At 39.0% G+C, this 19,789-nt stretch overlaps 1 protein-coding gene across 1 annotated transcript in view; it reads left to right on the top strand.

Moving 5' to 3' along the window:
- Positions 1-3,022: 3,022 nt before the first annotated feature.
- The window catches only part of LOC121527079 (F-box/LRR-repeat protein 7-like), a 61,400-nt gene continuing 44,633 nt past the window's right edge, over positions 3,023-19,789 (top strand). The window contains exons 1-2 of the mRNA XM_041813764.1: positions 3,023-3,425; positions 18,576-18,665. Of these exons, the coding sequence (XP_041669698.1) occupies positions 3,389-3,425; positions 18,576-18,665 (127 nt within the window). The 5' untranslated portion in view covers positions 3,023-3,388. The remainder of the gene's footprint in view (positions 3,426-18,575; positions 18,666-19,789) is intronic.

Here is a 19,789-nt window from a genome sequence, read left to right as displayed (position 1 = left end):
ATTTTAATCATGTTTTTAACCAAAGTTATTGCATTTGTAGAAGGCTAAGTGAATAAATAGAGACATAGGTTTGTTAATAAGAGTGGTTATTATTCAGATCGCATTTAAGATATGGTTTTCACAGCTTAGCTTCACAATGGACCACGGTTTTGCTGACCTCCATGGACCCCTAGTTTGGCTGGGTCCCAGAAACCTCCCCCTTTATCCCCCCTTATGGACAGCTGTATCTGCACATGACTATTCTTGAATGTTCCTGGCTGCTCAACCACCTTCAGGTACAGTTGGGGTCCCTGGTCTCTGGCTCCTTTATTTTGGGGTTGTGGGCTGAAAAGGTTGAGAACCACTGCAATAGAGGCTAGAGCCTAGGTCAGTATAGACCAGTGATACTCAACGTGTGGCTCTGAAGCCACATGTGGCTCTTTTCTGATGATTTGAGGCTCTTTTGTGTCTTAATTTGAAACATTATTCCCATTTTTCCACTTCTTTTTGACACTCTTATCCTGCTTTTTTTTTTTGCTCATTTTCTACTTTTATTTGCCAATTCGCGCCCATTAAAGCTTCCTTTTGCAATTAAATGCCACCCATTTCCCATTTTGCCACATTTTGATACGTTTTGCCCATTTTCTCCGCCTTTTTTTCAGATTTTTGCCACTTTTTGTCCATTTTTCACACCTTTAACTTATTTTTTGTCACTTCCCACCCATTTTTGACACATTCTGCCCCTTTTTTCCACTTTTCTCCCAGTGTTTGCCACTTTTTGACCACTTTTGCCATCTTATTTTAATCGCCACTTTCACCACTTGTGGCTCTTTCAAATGTATTTTTCAACAGTTTGGCTCTTTGGTTGAGCAGGGTTGAGTAACTCTGGTATAGACAAACATACTTTACTATCATCAGCAGATCCACGGTCCGGGTGCTTTTAGAAAGGAATTTCCACATCTATCCTGAATATTAAGTCACCTGTCAGCAGCAGACAACTGGTTTTAGTCCAGAGCCTTTACTTGTAGGTATCCAATGACCTGTATGGCTGCTATTCATGGAAATGCTCTGACATGTGTGGTTAAACTATTCTCTGCTTTCAGTAGGAGGCCTCAATCCTCTGAATATTTCAGAGATTATGTGTCCTCAGATGTGATTGGCTGTGAGGAAACCAATAAAAGTCACACCTGTGATGACCCACTTCAGCAGGAAATAAAAGAAGCACAAAAATGGAAACTATACTCACTGTTTAACTGTAATTTTAGTCAAACTTGTCTTCCTTTACTCAGATCATAGTTTTTATGATAGTCTTGTTCAGAGATGCCCGCTGGACTAGCAAAGCCCCTGACGGACCAAGTCAGGACCATGATTTAATAATAAAAACCCCTATGCTCTTGACCAGTGGCATTTATACCATACCAGTTCTTCCTGCATGTAAATGCAGACTAGAATGACAATAAAACTCCTTTGAAGAAATCAAGGTTTACATTTTGGCTACATTTTACTAGAGTAACCAGACAGGAAATTTGTATTTTTGTTGCTTTAATAGGCAACAGTGAGTAATCGGTTAAAGCACGGGTGTCAAACTCAAGGCCCGGGGGCCAAATGCGGCCCAAGGTGCAGTTTTACCCGGCCTGCAAGATCGTTTCATATTTTATTAGAAGTGTCTCACCTGAATGAGGTCTGCAGATTTCCTCCAGTATAAAAATGTCAATTTAACCTTGAAGATTTAAAAATCTGGAAAAGTTGAAAGTAGAAATAGTCAGGAATGAGGGAAAGAAATTCATTTGTTTTCATTTCAGATTTTCATTTTGCATCCCAAAATTATGACCTAAACTTAGGAATCAGACTTTTTATTTCATAATTTGACCTTTTAAATTCATCATTTTGACCTTTTCTCTCATATTGTGACCTTTTAAACTCCTAACTTTGACTTTCAATCCCATATTTGCACTTTTTAAACTCCTGATCAAGAATTTTATCTCATATTTTGACCTTTTAGAGTCCCTATTTTGAATTTTATATTCTATTTTGACCTTTTAAACTCTTGATTTGTATTTTATCTCATATCTTGACCTTTAAACTCATGATTGTAAGTCTCTCTCTCATATATTTGCCTTTTTAAACCTTTCTTTTTGACTTTTAGTTTTGTATTTTGACTTTTGGGACTTATAAAGTTGACTTTTTTCAGATTTTGAGCCTTTAACTCATTTATTTATTTATTTAGCATTTATTTGACATGGACACACAGTAACATTGATGCTGTGATATTTATATTTTATTTCATATTTTAACTTTTACATCTCATAACTTTGACTTTTTATCCCATATTTTTTGTAAATTTAAACCCTATTTGACCTTTTAAAATCATGATTTTGAAATTTATCTCACGTTTTTACCTGCTTCGACCTATAATATTGAGATCGTCTCTTTTTTAACCTGTTAAACTCATTATTTTTGTAAATCTTATTTCATATTTTGACCTTTGATGATTTTGACTTTTGTCTCATTTGTTGACTGTTAAAAATCATAGTTTCAGTATTTTATCTCATATTTTGCCTTTTAAAAACATTATTTTGACTTTGAATGTCTTTTTTGTTTACCTTTAAAACCTTTAAGTTTGACTTTTTAACTCAGATTTTGAGTTTTTTACTCATCATGTTGACCTTTTCATCACAAAATCCTTTAAGTTGACAGTCAATGGTTAAATCCTGACTCTATTGATACAAATTTCAGTCTGTTCACTGATTCATTTAGTCACTTTGGGTTCAATAATGACACTAAATTAAGACAAAAAGAAACCCCTTTCATTGCAGGCTTCTTCAGGACCCCCCTCTACTGTGGGTCCTGGTAACTAGGGCCCCTTTCCTCCCTGTGCTGATACCTAGTAAAGGTTTTCGTGGTCCAAATTTCTGAAGTGCTTTCAGAGCTGTAAGCCCCTTTCGGCCTGCGTTTAGCTCATCTTTCTTTAAATATCCAGCTCTGTGCCTCTCTGGTCTGCGGTCTCTTTAAATCCAGATCCAGAGGAGGAGAGCTGAGCGTCCTCACTAACTTGTCTGGCCGCACTCAGCCTGATAAACAGCTGCACTCCATTAGGGAAACTTTCCTCCTAACCCCTGGTATCTTGGTGTGTTTTTTTTTTTTTTTTTTCAAATGTCTGCGACTTTTTGAGCTTTTTGTCTGTGGATACTCGGAAATAGAAAAGTCTGCACCGCTGGATTCTCGGTTTGCGTAATGCTGAGGCGTCCTCTCTCCAACATCTGGATTAACTATTTGGAGTCGGAGCTAGCGGCCCTGCTCGGACCCTCTGCCTGTGTCGCCTGTCTTCATGGAAAGACTGCTCCTTTTCTCTGGGATTTAACTCTTTTTGATTAACCGAGGCTTGTGGATAGATTATGTATTCTTTAAAATGGGTGCGAACAATGGAAAACAGTATGGAAGCGAGGGTGAGTGTTTCAGTCACGACTTTTAAACACGTTTTATTGAGTTTAAAGAGGAGTGAAGTCTTTCTTTTAATCAGAGTCGACCGTTTTAACCGTTATTCGTCTTCAGCTTCAGTTAAACTAAACGTTTCTTTTGGTCTTTAGCTTCAGTAAGTTTGTATGGACATTATTCAGCTAGCTTCAAACTAGCACTGCTCTCTTCTGACATTAATGTTGTTACTGAAGTTTTCTCTCTCTGTGAGCTCAAACTCACATCAGAATCCAATAAAAACCACATATTCAGACGGTAGGACAGAGTTTAACAACCACTGACCTTAATTTTACCACCTATTGTACTCCTAAAGATGTGCATCGTTCATATGATACACGTTTGATACAGAGGGACATCTGGTGGCCATATTTAAACCGTTTAAATGAGCATGGTTCAATATTTTCAGCTTTAACAGCCACATTTTCAGTCTGACCCAAACATCTGACACCTTAAAATACTAACCTTTAACTTCTGTGTGACTTGAACTCTATTTTCTGCATTGAACATATCAGAATATCTGATAATTAATACATGTTTATAGGGTCTTGAACTGTTTGTTTCTGTTTTTCAGTTTAATGACTTTACTACAGCTAAGTCTACGTAGCATGACAGGTAGACTACCCCAGGCAAGGCTGCCCTCAAAGGGGGGTTAAAGGGGAGATCTCCAGTCAAACGGAAGTCAGAAAAATCATTATCCGTTAGGGCTGAACGATTTAGGAAAATAATCTGATTGCGATTTTTTTTAACCAACATTGCAATTTAACATGTGATTATTCTTCAGGTCCCTCATCTTATAAACCTTTCTTTATTATAACACACAAAGCTATTTCCCCCAGAAATTTATATACAGTCTCCCAAAATGTACAAATAAACGTTCAAAAATTCTAAGAAGATAACTAAAAATGAGAAAAACCTGCCCCACCACCAAAAATAAAAGATAACATTTCCCCAAAAATTCAAATAAATTCCACAAATTTATAAAAATACAACCCCCCCCAAAACAAAAAAAAATTCAAATTAACTTCTTAAAAATTTAAAAAAATTTCTTAGATTTTCATGAAACTACCTAAAGGTTTCAAAGCTAATTCTCCCAGAAATTTGAATCAAATTCCCAAAAATGTACAAATAAATGTTAAAAATATCCATAAAAATTTACAAATAAATTTATCAAATTTTCAAGAACATACTTTAAAATCTCAAAGAACCCCCCCCCCCATTCAAATCAAATTCCTTAAGATGTCAAAATACATTTTTCAAATTTCTGCAAAAATATCAAAAAATTTCTTGCAAGAATCCCCCCAAAATTCAAATCAATCCAACAAAAATGTCTTATCGCAATTATTTGGTCCTATATTGCAAATTTGATTGAATTGTAATGAAGGGAATGATGATTTTATGGATTTTTTTTATTTTGAAGAAGACAAATATAGACCAAAAAAAAAACAAGGATAGTAGGAACTTTTGTCAATTATTCTAGAAAATATTGGCACTTGAATGTTTGCATTATGTGTAGAGCAAAACACCTCTACCTCAAAAAATGTATTAAACTGCTATTTCAAAACACTTTTCAGGTAAAGGAAATATTACACCCTCTGCGATTTGAAAATGGCAGTAGGTCACATTGCCCAGCCCTATTATCCATTACAACGTTAAGCTGTGATATCCATATTTTGTTTTAAACCTGAATAATAACCACTCAGTTATAGGAAATCAGTAGGCGAACTGGGCTAACTGGGTTAAAAGAGGCATCAGTGGGGCCAATTGGAAAAAATGGGTTTAAAGTGGCAAAAACAGACAAGATGGGCAGGAAAAGTGGTGAAAACTAGGGATGCATGATATTATCGGCCTGATATCGGTATCGGCTGATACCAAAATTTCTGCCGATATTTGCATCCGATATTTTGGCCTTGGATATCAGCATATATTAACTTTAAAATTTGGTCATATTTTCTAATAAATTAGTGGAGTTTTAGGCTGGACCAACAGACCAATGTAAGTTGAGATCTTTTTCTGTATTTATCCTCATTCTTCAAACTTAAAAGTGTGTTTTAAAAAAACAGTTTGTTTCTTTTTTCATCCTCAAACCTTAAATTACGTTCTAAAGACTAAATTTTTGGTTATGTCAAACGTATTTAAATATCGGTATCGGCTAAAATGAATCTGTAAATATCGGCATATCGGATATCGGCAAAAATGCAATATCATGCATCCCTCGTGAAAACAGGGAAAAAATGGTTTCAGGTGACAAGAAGTGGCAAAAGGGTGGTGAAAATGGGTTAAAAGGGGCCAAAATGGGTTAAATGTAGGGGTGGGAGAAAAGAACGATACAGCATACTATCACGATATTTTGTCTAGTGATATATCGAATCGTCTCGTCCACCAAGTACCTTTTTTTTCAAATTAATTGCTAATATGAGCTAAAGTCTGTGATAATGGAAAAATGAAATCAGTTGTTTGTCCAGTGAGGTGACGGCCATAGGGCAGGAGAAAGTTAGTACAACAAACATGGCAGCACCAGGGGAAGGATGTTAGGAATGAAAGCAGGGCACTGATGAGATGGACATATGAGGTTTGTAAGAAGTGCTACATGAAAAGAAAATACTGCAGAAATATGACAAACATGAGGGCAAGACTGATGCTGAATCAGCTAGATAGTTGAAAAAATGGTGTAGATCGCAATATGTCACAATATTCATGGTACCGCAACAGGGGTGTAACGCTGCACAAAAATTTGGGTTCGGCACGTACCTCGGTTTTGAAGTCACGGTTCGGTACGTTTTCGGTACGGTGATTGAAGCAAATAAATAAAATGCAATTTTAATTTTTAAATTAAATTGTATTAAAATAAATAGGCTGAATAAATTACATCATGTTATTAATAATGATGTAACCTCCTTCAAAAAGTTCTTCAGTGATTAAAAATATTACTAAATAAATACATGTTTGAGTTACTGGGTTATTTTCATTGATATATTGACATATTTATACCCATTCTTTAAACACCAAAATATCCCAGCCAACTTGAACGCGTCATCATACTACAGTGCGTTAGCTTGTTAAATATGCTAATTAGCGTCTTTCCTGCCGATTTCAACACGGACTTCAGCACTGGATTACTTTCTTAACCAATGGGACCTACTACAAAGTTTGGGAGAACTTTTCACAGCCCATCTTGGCGGATAAAAAGGTTAGAGCTGTGAAATAACTTTACCTATGAGGCAGCTGCAGAGTCCGTCTCTCCCTCTGAAGCTGACAAATGAAGGTAAAATTAATCTGATTGACAGAGCCATAGCACCATTGTTATATTAACAACGATCTTAAAGAATAAGAAATTTATAACCGGCTGGTAAGACTTTGCTGTTCCTCCTCCTTACAGTGGCGTTCATGACTGAGTGGAGCTTTTTCAAATGCTGTGATTGGTCCGCTGGACGACGTGCTGTCAGCGACACAGCTGCTGAATAATGTCAGCGCTACTGTTGTTGTCTTTGTCCACTGTTGTATTTTACTGGGAAACAAAGAGTTCCTAAACAGGACACTTTTATCTGGGAATATTCAGGCTGCTGCTGTGTTACTGTGGTTGTGTGGTTGCCAGGACAGTGTGACAGTGAGTTGTTCTCTGGTTTTCTGTCTGTATGTGAGCTTGGCTCCACATGTATTCGTTCGGTACACTTCTGTGCCGTACCGAGAGGCCCAGTTCGGTATGAATACACGAACCTTTACACCCCTATATCGCAATACTCACTGTATTGCAAAATGTTAAAAATCGCAATAACATCGAATTGTGACCAAAGTATCGTGATAATATCGTATCGCGGGGCCACTAGTGATTTCTACCTCATGTTAAATGAGACAAATATCGCAAAAAGCGGCCAAATCTGCTGGGAAAAAGTGGTGATAGTGGCTCAGAATGTGACAAAATGGGAAAGAAGAGGTGACAAAAAACTGGTCAGACTAGTCCAAAAAGTATCACCAATGGGTTAAAGAAGGCAAGAAAGGGTGGAAAGTCTATCAATTGGTCAAATGAGCGGCAAAAATGGGTGGAAAAAAAAGGCAAAATGAGCTGGAAAAGTGGTGAAAATGGTTCAGGAAGTAGCAAAAATTGGATTTAGGGGCAAATGTGGGCAAGAAGTTGTGCAGAGGGGTTTAAAATTGGCACGGATAATAATTTTCAACATCAGAAACCGATAAAACCTCTGCACACTTTTCAGCTCCTTTATAAAGAACTGTTAAAAAAGATGTCAGCGTTGATCCTAGACATGTTGATATCAATAAATCTGAGTTCTACTAATACTCAGTTTAAAGTCTGTTGCATCTTCCTTTACCAGGTTTTTTTCTTTTATCTTCTTTTGGTGTGAAACTTCGACTATGCCAACATTTTCTGTAACGTTTTTCTATAAAAACAGCAACATGAGACGTCTTCTCTTCTTTGAGTCAGAGTTTGGTGAGCTAGATGACAGCTCTTCATTGTTTTGACAGAACAGATCAACACTGGCCACTGGTATCAGTTTATGCCACATTATGTACAGATGGATGGAGTTTGCTAACACAGCTAATATGGTACTGTACTGTCCCATACCACAGTGTACCCTGTCTCATCTTCTGCTATGGTATCTGATCGTATTCTGTTGCATATCTTAATGCATGGTTTTGTACCGCATCATGTCATTCTGTGCTGTGTTGTATTGTACAATACTGTAGTGTACCCTATCATATCGTATTGCATCGTCTCATTCTCTGCCTATCTAATGTGTCCTATCAGCTTGTGCTGTTGCTGGGTCAAAAGGGCAGGAGTGTTTGTGGCACTCAGTCATTCTGATCTTGATAAGAGCTCATTCCTGACATTTTTGTCCTCATTTCCTCCTCCTATTGTTCGTTAATTTGGGGGGCATTTTTGTGCACATTTGCCAACGCCAAATTCTCATTTTGTAAACAAAAATTTGTAGCACACACGCTGAAAAAACTTAAAAATATAAAGGCATTAGAGCTCCATTTGGTATCCACACTGGGCACAAATACAGTAACTAATTTGACGATTAGAAAACAATCAGTTTTCAGGGCAGACAGATCCTGAAACACTTTCTTGGGTCATAATAAATAAAACATGTTGAATGGCCTTGGCTTACTCTATCAGACATATTCAGAAATGTGTCTCACCCACATGGAATGCATCTTAAAGCTGACAAATCCCTGCATTAGGCATTTTTATGTGCTGTTAAAATAACTAAAATCAATCTAGAGACTCTCATACCAAAGTATTGATAAAATCTCCGACCTTGGAATGAATGAGCCTGGACTTTAAGCTCAGTGAGAAACTCAAGCCTTCGACTTCATCAGTCCTTTAGGGCACAACATTGACCCTGCTGTCTTCATCTAACTTTGAAACTTTGGTCCTGCTCTCCTGAAAGCTTCCCTTGGAGCTCCGGAGCAGAAATGTTTGTATAAATAACATTCCAGTGTGCTCTCGTCCTAAGTCAATAGCTGCACAGAACAGATTGGACTTCATGATGTTAAAAATAACAAGTGGATCAGCTCCACCTAAGGATCCAGACTGTGAAGATACATGAGCTGATTCTGACATGGAGTCAACTCCTCTCTGAGCTTCACCAGTGTTTCTTTTATAGCGTGTACACAGTCAGGAGGGAAAAACAGGCTCTGCAGATTGTTTTCTTCTACACAAGTCATTACAAGTAATTCACAAGGCTGTAATTCTCACTTTTATTGCAGGATAGAAAAAAACTTATGATGGTTGGCACTGGACAGCATCACAAACCTTTGGTGGAGAGGTACACTAATTATACAGCTAACTCAGTGGGACTACTAGTGCAAACACAGGCTTTTGTTTTTATGTTGATGTAAGAATGCCACATGTTTAGATGATGCTGCCTGACTCCCATGATTAAAACTGTGATCTTCTCTGTGTAGAAACATCTCCTTTATGATTCAGCAGAGTTGAAGTTTCTGCTGTCAGACATGCACGACTATGATGGCACTCAGTGGATGGCTGAAGTCCTGGTGTTGACATTAAACTACAATACATTTTAAATAAGGGGAGTCAAACTCCATCACAGCAGGGGCCAAAATCTGGATTTAGGTCTAACCTGAGGGCCTAACAGGGTCAAGATTTAACCAAAAACTGTCAACCGAGTTTTCACAGGTAATGAATTATAGGAAAAATTAAACAGTGATGATAAAGGATTTTAAGATTCCTAAAAAAAAAAAAAAATAGTCAAAATGATTTAATATCACAGCATCAATGTTACTGTGTGTCCATGTCAAATAAATGCTAAATAAATAAATAAATGAGTTTAAGGCTCAAAATCTGAGATAAAAAGTCAACTTTACAAGTCCTGAAGGTCAAAATACAAAATTAAAAGATCCAAAAAAAGGTTTTAAAAGGCAAATATACAAGATAGAGATTTACAATCATGAGTGTAAAGGTCAAGATATGAGATAAAATAAAAAAGAAAAGGTTTAAAAGGTCAAAATAGAAGATAAAATTCAAAATAGTGACTCTGAAAGGTCAAAATATGAGATATAATTCTAGATCAGGAGATTAAAAAGTGAAAATATGGGATTGAAAGTCAAAGTTAGGAGTTTAAAAGGTCACAATATGATTTAAAATGAAAAATTGTGAACCTAAAAGATCACAATATGAGAAAAAAGGTCAAAATATGAAATAAAAGTCAAAATCCTAAGTTTAGGTCATGTTCTTGGGATGCTAAATAAAAATATGAAATGAAAACACAAATGAATTTCTTTCCCTCATTCCTGACTATTTCTACTCTCTACTTTTTCAGGTTTTTATGATTTAACAAGGTTTTTTTTTTAATCTTCAAGGTTAAATTTACATTTTTATACTGGAGGAAATCTGCAGACCTCATTCAGGTGGGCCAGTTCTGATTACCTCCACAGAGGAGGTTATGTGATCAGGTGGGTTTGTTTGTTAGTTTGTTAACAACGTAACTCAAAAACTTGAAGACAGATTTTGATGAAATTTTCAGGAAATGTCAGAAATGGCATAAGGAAGAACTGATTAGATTTTGGGAGTGATCCAGATCACCGTATGACCCAGGAATTTTTTAAAGGATTCTGTACTATTGGGAGATAGGGCTAATGGCAGGGGTCTGTGCTGTTACCACTTTACACCAGGAGATGGCGGACATGAGTAACTTCAATCCCAGCAGCAGTTTTTGGAGCAGCAGTTTTTGGGTGTGTTTCTATTCAAAGTTTTGGAGTTTATAGAGTTTGAAAGATGCACGCCTGGTTGAGGAGATGAGTCGGAGTGTTACAGAAAGAAAGACAGCGAATTGTAGCGAGAATACTCACATTGCTGGGAGGAATAGAGGAATATTCACCCTCTGCCATGACTTCCAGTTGTCTGGTGAGACCATGGGTGCTTCTGTTGGCACCCTTAGCGAAGCCAATGCTTTCCCTCACCGTGTTTCTACCCCACCGGGGGGAAGGAAGTAATCGGCGAATGCTGTGGTGGGGGGCACATGGGGACGGGTCCAGGAATTTTTTAAAGGGTTCTTCACTATTGGGAGATAGGGCTAATGGTGGAGGTCTGCGCTCTCCGAGTGCTTTTCTAGTTAAAATATGAAATGATCTTACAGACCGGGTAAAACTGCTCTGTGGGCTGCATTTGGCCCCCGGGCACCTGTGTTTTAGTGGATAATTTCATTCCAGGTGTATTTGAGAGCCATGAAAGTGACAGAGAACACTATCACAAAATATGTCTGGCTGGAGTTCTGCATCCTTGGGTGCGAGCATTGGGGAGTAAATGTGCAGCAATGGCAAAGACTAATTGTAGTCCATCCCAAGTACACAGCAAAAACCAAAAATGAGATACAGCAACAGAACAGCAGTTTCCAACAGCAGTTCATGCTTCCTTTGTCTGACATCTAGCATTTTCATTGATAAATATTCCGCGACTCCGCTGTGGCAACAGCCATGGTAACACATCCCATTAATAGCTACATGTGTCTTGCCCTCAATGGTTGATTGATTTGTATCTAATACCGACATATCAAGCTGTCTTAGCTTTACTTGTACCAATTGTGCACTACACAGATTACCAAGGGGAAGGTGTGGACAATAATATTTATTAAAGGGGACATATTATGCAAAAAAAAAAAATTTTCAGGCTTTTCTAATAAAATATGTGCCCCTGGCCTGTCCACATCTCCCCCCCAAAATATGTCCCCTTTAAGTATTGTATCCTGCAAATTTCAGGTTCCTTTTGGTGTGTGGACTGGGGTGGAACAGACGTTACGTCACATACCAGAGGTCACGTGACTACAGGGACAAGTGTTATGCTGACGTTGAGGACACCTTTAGAATTGTTTACAGACTATAAAAAGTATCCACCCCCTTGGATGTGTTACCCTCTTATTCATTTTATAAATCAATCATGGTCAATACAATTTGGCTTTTTTGGACAAAAAAGAAACGTCTTTAACCTCAAAGTGAAAACAGACTTCTACAAAGTATTGCAGTTTAATAAATGGAGGTAATGTAAAATAAGCGACTGCATACATTTCACCCCTCTTTAAAGTGCCTGACCTAGCAGAGATCAGCTAGTTGGTGCTACTAATCACACAGTTAGTGAAATGATGATCACCTGAGTGCAGTGAATGTGTCTCAGTGATTCTAGTATAAAGACACCTGTGTCTGGAAGGTCCAGTCACTGGTTAATTGGAATTCATGGCTACCTTTACACCATGAAGACAAAAGAACACTCTGAGCAACTCAGAGAAAAGGTTATTGAAAAGTCAGGGTATGGATTTGGGATGCTCAGGGTTAATTGCTAAAATGGTCAAATTCGTTTATCAAATTAGCCGGCGCGGGATTTATGAGTCGGTGAAACGAATTTCCCATCATTTTTTGTCAGGGGGCGGGCCAATGCGTGTCAGTCACTCTACAACAGAAGTGCTCTGTGTGATTGTAGCGGTCTTTTTGCTCAAAAAAAAAGGAAAATAAGAAATAGTTATGGATTGGATCATGGATAATAAGTATGGATGTATCAAAAGGAGGACATTATGGACTGGCTCTCCTTCAGATAGAACTTAAGGTATGCACATGATAATGTAAATAAAATTAAATAAAATGTACACATTAGTTTTGAGGACTAAAAGGGGATAAAAGTGTCAATGTCAGGTCAGGGTGTCAAACTAGACGACGATGTACGAAAAATTCTGACATGCTAGTCTTGTAGAATCGTGGTCGTGAGGAATCGTAAGACGTTTTTTGTCGTTCCCAACTCTCAACATCGGGCTTGATTTTGACGACGAGCTGCGACATCACAGTCGGGTTTGAATCTGGCTGAATTCATGTAGTCTGAGCCGGCCTTTAAACAGTAATGAACATCCCGCCACTAGAGGCTGCTGTAGCTTCAGTTAATGGCTGCTGCCTTCCTGTCTGGCCCTTCACGGATGTAAACATGAGAAGCTCAACGATGGCTTAGTGGTTGGCATGTAGTAGGAACAACGCGGTATGACAGTTTTTTAAAGTAGTCAATGGAAATAAAGTGGTATGTGGGCTGTCGAGGGTTAAGCTCACGTATGACTTCCCCCCGAAGTAAAAAAAGGCCACATCTCAAAGCACAATATTAATCTGCAAAGAGGAATGAAGGCAGGTAGTGCTAGCTTATAATGTTAGCCACGCTGTAGAGAGAATATGTCACATGTGTAAATCTGCCTGGATCAGGCCGTCCTCACAAACTGAGTGACTGTGCAAGAAGGAGACTAGTGAGAGAGGACACCAAGACACCTATGACTATTACCACAAAAACACCATCCCCTATTTGAAGCATGGTGGTGGCAGCATCATGCCGTGGGGGTGCTGTCCCCGAAAGGCTTGTAAAGGTAGAGGGTAAAATAAATGCAGCAAAATATAGGAAAATCCGGGAGGGCAATCCTATTCAGTTTACAACAGAACTATGGCTTGGGAAGAGATTTATTAGACAATGACTCCAAGCATACAGCGAAAGCTACACAGAAATGGTTTAAAGACAACAGGGGGAGTGATCTTGAGTGGCCAATCCCTGTGCAGTCTGACAGAGTTTGAGCTGTTTTGCAAAGAAGAATGGAGTAAAACTGCAGTGCTCAGATGGGCAAACCTGAATGAGGCTTATCCACACAGACTCAGTGCTGTGATTGCAGCCACATGTCCGTCTTGCAATACAGCAAACAAAAACTTCTTAGCTTTTATTGTTAGCTTCCTCCATGCTGTGTTTTACAGACCTACATATGCAGGCTGACATGACAGTGATGCAGTGCACACATGCATGCTTGCAGTAAACACAGAACAGCATAGAACTTACCTGTACAGATGGCACCCTTATGTACAGATCAGTGCCACTAATGTGATCCAGCTATTAAAATGGACCAATATCCAATACACTATATTGCCAAAAGTATTCACTCACCCATCCAAATAATGTAAATCCGGTGTTCCAATCACTTCCATGTCCACAGGTGTATAAAATCATCACCTAGGCATGCAGACTGTTTCTACAAACATTAGTGAAAGAATGGCTCGCTCTCAGGAGCTCAGTGAATTCCAGCGTGGTACTGTGATAGGATGCCACCTGTGCAACAAGTCCAGTCGTGAAATTTCCTGGCTCCTAAATATTCCACAGTCAACTGTCAGTGGGATTATAACGAAGTGGAAGCCATTGGGAATGACAGCAACTCAGCCACCAAGTGGTAGGCCACGTAAAATGACGGAGCGGGGTCAGAGGATGCTGAGGTCATAGTGCGCAGAGATGGCCAACTTTCTGCAGAGTCAATGGCTACAGACCTCCAAACTTCATGTGGCCTTCAGATTAGCTCAAGAACAGTGGTAGAGAGCTTCATGGAATGGGTTTCCATGGTAACAGCTGCATCTAAGCCATACATCACCAAGTGCAATGCAAAGCGTGGGACGCAGTGGTGTAAAGCACGCCGCCACTGGACTCTAGAGCAGTGGAGACGCCTTCTCTGGAGTGACCAATCGCGCTTCTCCATTTGGTGATCTTATGGACCAGTCTGGGTTTGGCGGTTGCCAGGAGAACGGTACTTGTCTGACTGCATTGTGCCAAGTGTAAAGTTTGGTGGAGGGGGGATTATGGTGTGGGCTTGTTTTTCAGGAGCTGGGCTTGGCCCCTTAGTTCCAGTGAAAGGAACTCTGAAAAGCCTTCTCAAATGTGCCATATCAATTGTGCAACTGCCTAACTTTAAAGTAAAACAATAATAAAGAAAATAACTGCCAAACTTTAAACTGAAATACTTAAGACCCCCTGTTACCACACACTCATTCCACCTTAGAGTGATAGTTGGAGACCCCACAATATATCTGGTGCAGTAACAAGGCAATCTAATGCAAGATTTTAAAATAAAAGCCTTCTCAAATATGCTGGTTTTGAACAATTCCATGCTCCCAGCTTTGTGGGAACAGTTTGGGGATGGCCCCTTCCTGTTCCAACATGACTGTGCACCAGTGCACAAAGCAAGCTCCATAAAGACATGGAGGAGAGAGTTTGGTGTGGATCAACTTGACTGGCCTGCACAGAGTCCTGACCTCAACCCCACAGAACACCTTTGGGATGAATTAGAGCGGAGACTGAGAGCCAGGCCTTCTCGTCCAACATCAGTGTGTGACCTCACAAATGCACTTCTGGAAGAATGGTCAAAAATTCCCATAAACACACTTAGGAATGGGATGTCACTTAAGTTTATATGTGAGTCAAGGCAGGTGAGCGAATACTTTTGGCATTACAGTGCACCAGGATTAGACTGGCAAATCCCTCAGTATTCTGTCAAAATGATAGAAGACTAAACTATCAAATAACAGCACAGAAACCACTGATAAAATGAGAATACCAGCATTTTTTCCACTAGAAATGAAAACAGTCATCTGCAGATTAAGTTTTCTATTAAGGAATCAAGTCAAGGTTTAATTTAATACAAAAAATAGCCAGAGTTTTACTTACATGTATATAAAATTTGGCATTATACAAAGAAAGGTATTACACTGTTGCACTGAGAGCAAAATCCTGCTGTGTTTGTGTGCATATCTGTTTCCAAGTGTGAGTCCACAGTTGATTACACACTGGTCGCAACTATGCAGCAAGTCTCCACCAGCACTTGTATAAGCAAATAAGTCAGGAAGCAGAAGCTTATCTCAAAGTTTCTCTTTTTTTGTTCCTGGAATACAGAAAACAATCAGCCTGCACAGATCCACAAACAGCCCCCCAGAGCTCCTCACGCTGAGAGAAAGAATGCTGTAACTGCTGAAATATTAAAATGTATTTGTTTGTCTCCTCTCAGCCTGGATATTAGAGAAGTTTTCACCATCAGGCTGCTCATGAGTCATTTCTGGAGACAGAAGGAGGTGTAGCAGATGTGCCGGCTCAATGATGTCATTCATAAGCCTACCATATGAGCTGCAGTAGTTTTAAATCATGTGACGTATCTGCGGCTCTTTTGTCATTGTTGTCAGCAGGTTTTCACTACAGACTCGTCAAATACTGCAGCCTTGCTTCAGACTTACATGATCTTGGTGTGACTCCAGCATTAGTTTCCCACAAACAGAGCTCTGTCATCAAATAGGCCTTCAAAATAAGAGCATCAAGTCGGCAGTAATATACAAGCAATGTCAAGTCAAATCTGTATAGCTGGGAGACAAAATTGCGATGTGTTTAAGTTTGCTAAAAAGTCGTTCATTGCTTATGAGTGAGTGAAAAAGACAGTGTGTTAGGTTTAGCCACCAAAATGACATGGTAGGGTTTAAGAATAGGTCTGTGACAAAACCATAGTTTTTAGATTTGATGTGATACTCGTTAAAATCAAACATCAAAGATTCCTGATCAGGTACCACAGCAACAATAAAGAAGTCACATTAATATCTTAATTTGATATTTAAAAATGGCATTAAAAATACAGAAACATCGACAACAGGGATGAGCCAGCTAAACATTTAATGTGCACCCTTTTATGGTAAGTTGGTCAAACTCAGGGCCCGGGGGCCAAATGCGGCCCACGGTGTAGTTTTACCCGGCCCTCAAGATCATTTCATATTTTAATTAGAAGTGTCTCACCTGAACGAGGTTTGCAGATTTCCTCCAGTATAAAAATGTACATTTAACCTTGAAGATTTAAAAAAGAAACCTTGTTAAGTCATAAAAATCTGAAAAAGTAGAGAGTAGAAATAGTCAGGAATGAGGGAAAGAAATTATTTTGTGTTTTCATTTCAGATTTTCAATTTTGCATCCCAAGATTATGACCTAAACTTAGGAATCAGACTTTTTATTCCTTTGACCTTTCAGAGTCACTTTTTTGAATTTTATCTTCTATTCACCATGCTATGAAATAATAACGTATAATTATGTAACATTACGACACATGAAGCAAATACTCTGAACCATTTGTTGAGTAAACCACTGGGCGGAGTGACACAGTGCAGCAGCCATGTCTGGAGTGTAGTTCCGGCTTTGCTTTTAAATTTAAAACATCTCTGTATCGTAATGTTCCATGATTATTTCATAGCTTGGTGAATGTGCAGGTCACAACTTGTCCACAAGAGCGTTTTGGAGTTGTTGGATTGTGTATTTGATGAGTTTGATGAGGGAAAGCAAAAATACGGTCTGCTAACATAGCGTTAGCGGTGCACTGGTTTAAAAAGTCAAAATGGAAGCTAAAATTCAAAGAGTGACTCTAAAATGTCAAAATATGAGATAAAATTCTAGATAAGGCATTTAAAAAGTGAAAATATGGGATTTAAAGTCAAAGTCAGGAGTTTAAAAGGTCACAGTATGATTTAAAATGAAAAATTGTGAACCTTTAACGTCAAAATATGAGAGAAAAAGTCAAAATCCTAAGTTTAGGTCATAATCTTGGGGCTCAAAATGAAAATATGAAATGAAAACACAAATGAATTTCTTCCCCTCATTCCTGACTATTTCCACTCTCTACTTTTTCAGATTTTTATGACTTAACATGTTTTTTTTTTTTTTTTTTAATCTTCAAGGTTAAATGTACATTTTTATACTGGAGGAAATCTGCAGACCTCATTCGGGTGAGCTAAGTCTAATTGAAATACGAAATGATCTTGCAGACCAGGTAAAACTGCACCGTGGGCCGCATTTGGCCCCGGGGCCTTGAGTTTGACACTCGTGCTCTAACTCATAGCACCAACAGCACCTTGTGGAACAGCGTGCATTACCACTATTTTGATTTAAAGTGGGGATAAAGATGTCCAGAGGCTGTCAGTTTATTCTCAATTATAACTGAAGCATTGAGTAACTCAGCATCATCGCTGCTCAGGCACAGAAAGCTAAAGCAGGGTGTTCACAGTCCACACTGGAGTGGTTCCTCCAGGCTGTTTATCTGTCAGAGCTCCGTGTCCTTGTGCTCAAACTTTGCATTATTTTGGGACTTGTCTCTTCTGCTTAGGAGGCTGCTTTTAATTTGCATGAGTCTGTGACTGTTTGAAAATACCTCTTCTTCTTCTTGTGCTGGGAAAAAGTCACATTCTTAAGTCTCAGGAAACCCACAGAGCTGCGTTTATGATCTAACTGAGGAATGAAAATGCCATAAACAAGAAGTCCGCAGGCCGTCTGCAGGCACCAGCACAGTGCAGCCTGCTTTACTCCTGCAGCAGAGGCCAACAATTAAAGAATACCTCTGCAAAACAATAACCAAACCTTTATGTAACAGCGCAAGGATAGCTCATAAAATAAAAGCTGTAGATTCATTTTAGCTTCTTTATTATTTGGCACTAGTACAAACCTCAGCGCAGGAGTATTTCCTCCTTATGTGAAGCCTGGGTTTGGTATTATTCCTCCTCCTGGTATAAAAAATGGCCAGCAGAGTCTTTATGCATATGCCAAGGCTAATGATTCCTTCAAAATAAAGGCACATAAAAGTCAGGAAAGAACTGAGGAATGGGCTTTAAATTTCAGACTGCATACCTCCTTACCATCTTAAACAAATAATCAAAGTGGGATTCCTCCTCATCTTTGACAGACAATCTTCACTGCATTTCTCCCTCCTAGAAAGGCAGATTTAAACGAGGTAAGAGCATAAAAACAACATTTTTAACTGCAGTTTGTCATGATAAAGTTCTGTTTTTCTCCCCTGCAGGTAAAGGGAGCTCAAGCATCTCCTCTGACATAAGTTCGAGCACAGATCACACACCAACTAAAGCTCCAAAGAATGTGGCTACCACCGAAGGTAAAGCATCTGGTGCTCATTAACCAAACTCCCCTCCCTCCTTCTTCTTCTCCTCCTTCTCCCTCCCTCCTTATCCCGTTCTCTGTGCTGCCTATTTTGGGAGAGAAACCTGCGTGTTCCTGGGATAACCCCTAAATTGAAAACAAACTCACAGCTCCCCATCAGGACGCAGAAACCAGAGGCATTTCTAAGGCTTTGTCTGAGAAGGCGAAGGGAAAAAAATGCACTTCTGGCTTCTCATTGTGGAAGAATGCTTATCTAAACTGTGGTCATATCAGGCTCAAAGCGCTGCCAGGGAGGGCGGTGGTGTACGTGAGCTCAGGAGAGGAGGGTGAGGGGGATTTAGACGGAGACAGGGAAGGTGTAGGGCACTGATCATCAACTGGTGGCCCGGGGGCCATATCAGGCCCCCCAAAGCTTCCTGTCCGGCCCCCGAAAGATCATTAAATTCAGAGGATGAGGAAAGAAAGATGTTGTGGTTTTAAGAGTATCCTTTGGTTTAAATGTCTGCAGCTGTTAAATCCATCCCACAAACAATTAGCACTAAAATAACTTTAGAATTTCTTAACATTTGATCTGTTTTTACTGAAATTTACTCTCATTATTAGTAGATATTTAAAAATAAGGTTAAGGTTGGCAGAAGTGCTGCAAAAATGACGGGGTAATTGCTACTTTAAGCTGGGGTTTTTTTTTGCCACTTTTCACCACTTAGATTGTGACTCTTACAAAGGTATTTTTCACCAATTTGGCTCTTTGAGCAGGGTTGAGTAACACTGGGTTAGAGAGTGGCAAAAATGGGTGATGTATGGCAAAATGGGTTGTGGAGTGGCAAAAGGGGGCAAATATTGGCAAAAAAAGTTGTGAAAAGAGGTTAAAATGTGGCAAAATAAAAGGGAAAAGAGGAAAATAGGGGCAAAAGGTATCAACAATTGGTTACAAATGACAAAAATAGTGCAAAAAAGTAAGGAAAAGGGGTTAAAAAGTGACAAAAATAGAAGAAAAGTGGCAAAAATGGATACAAGAGAGGCGCAAAGCAGATAAAACATGCAGGAAAAGTGGTTCAAAAGGGGTTAAAATCTTGCAACAATTGGAATAAAGAGGCAAGAAGGAGTTAAAAGTTTCAA

This window comes from Cheilinus undulatus, linkage group 19, assembly GCF_018320785.1.
Source record: "Cheilinus undulatus linkage group 19, ASM1832078v1, whole genome shotgun sequence".
In the NCBI taxonomy this organism is placed as follows: Eukaryota; Metazoa; Chordata; class Actinopteri; order Labriformes; family Labridae; genus Cheilinus; species Cheilinus undulatus.
Note: the sequence above shows the minus strand (reverse complement) of the source record. Positions and strands in the feature narration are given on the sequence as shown.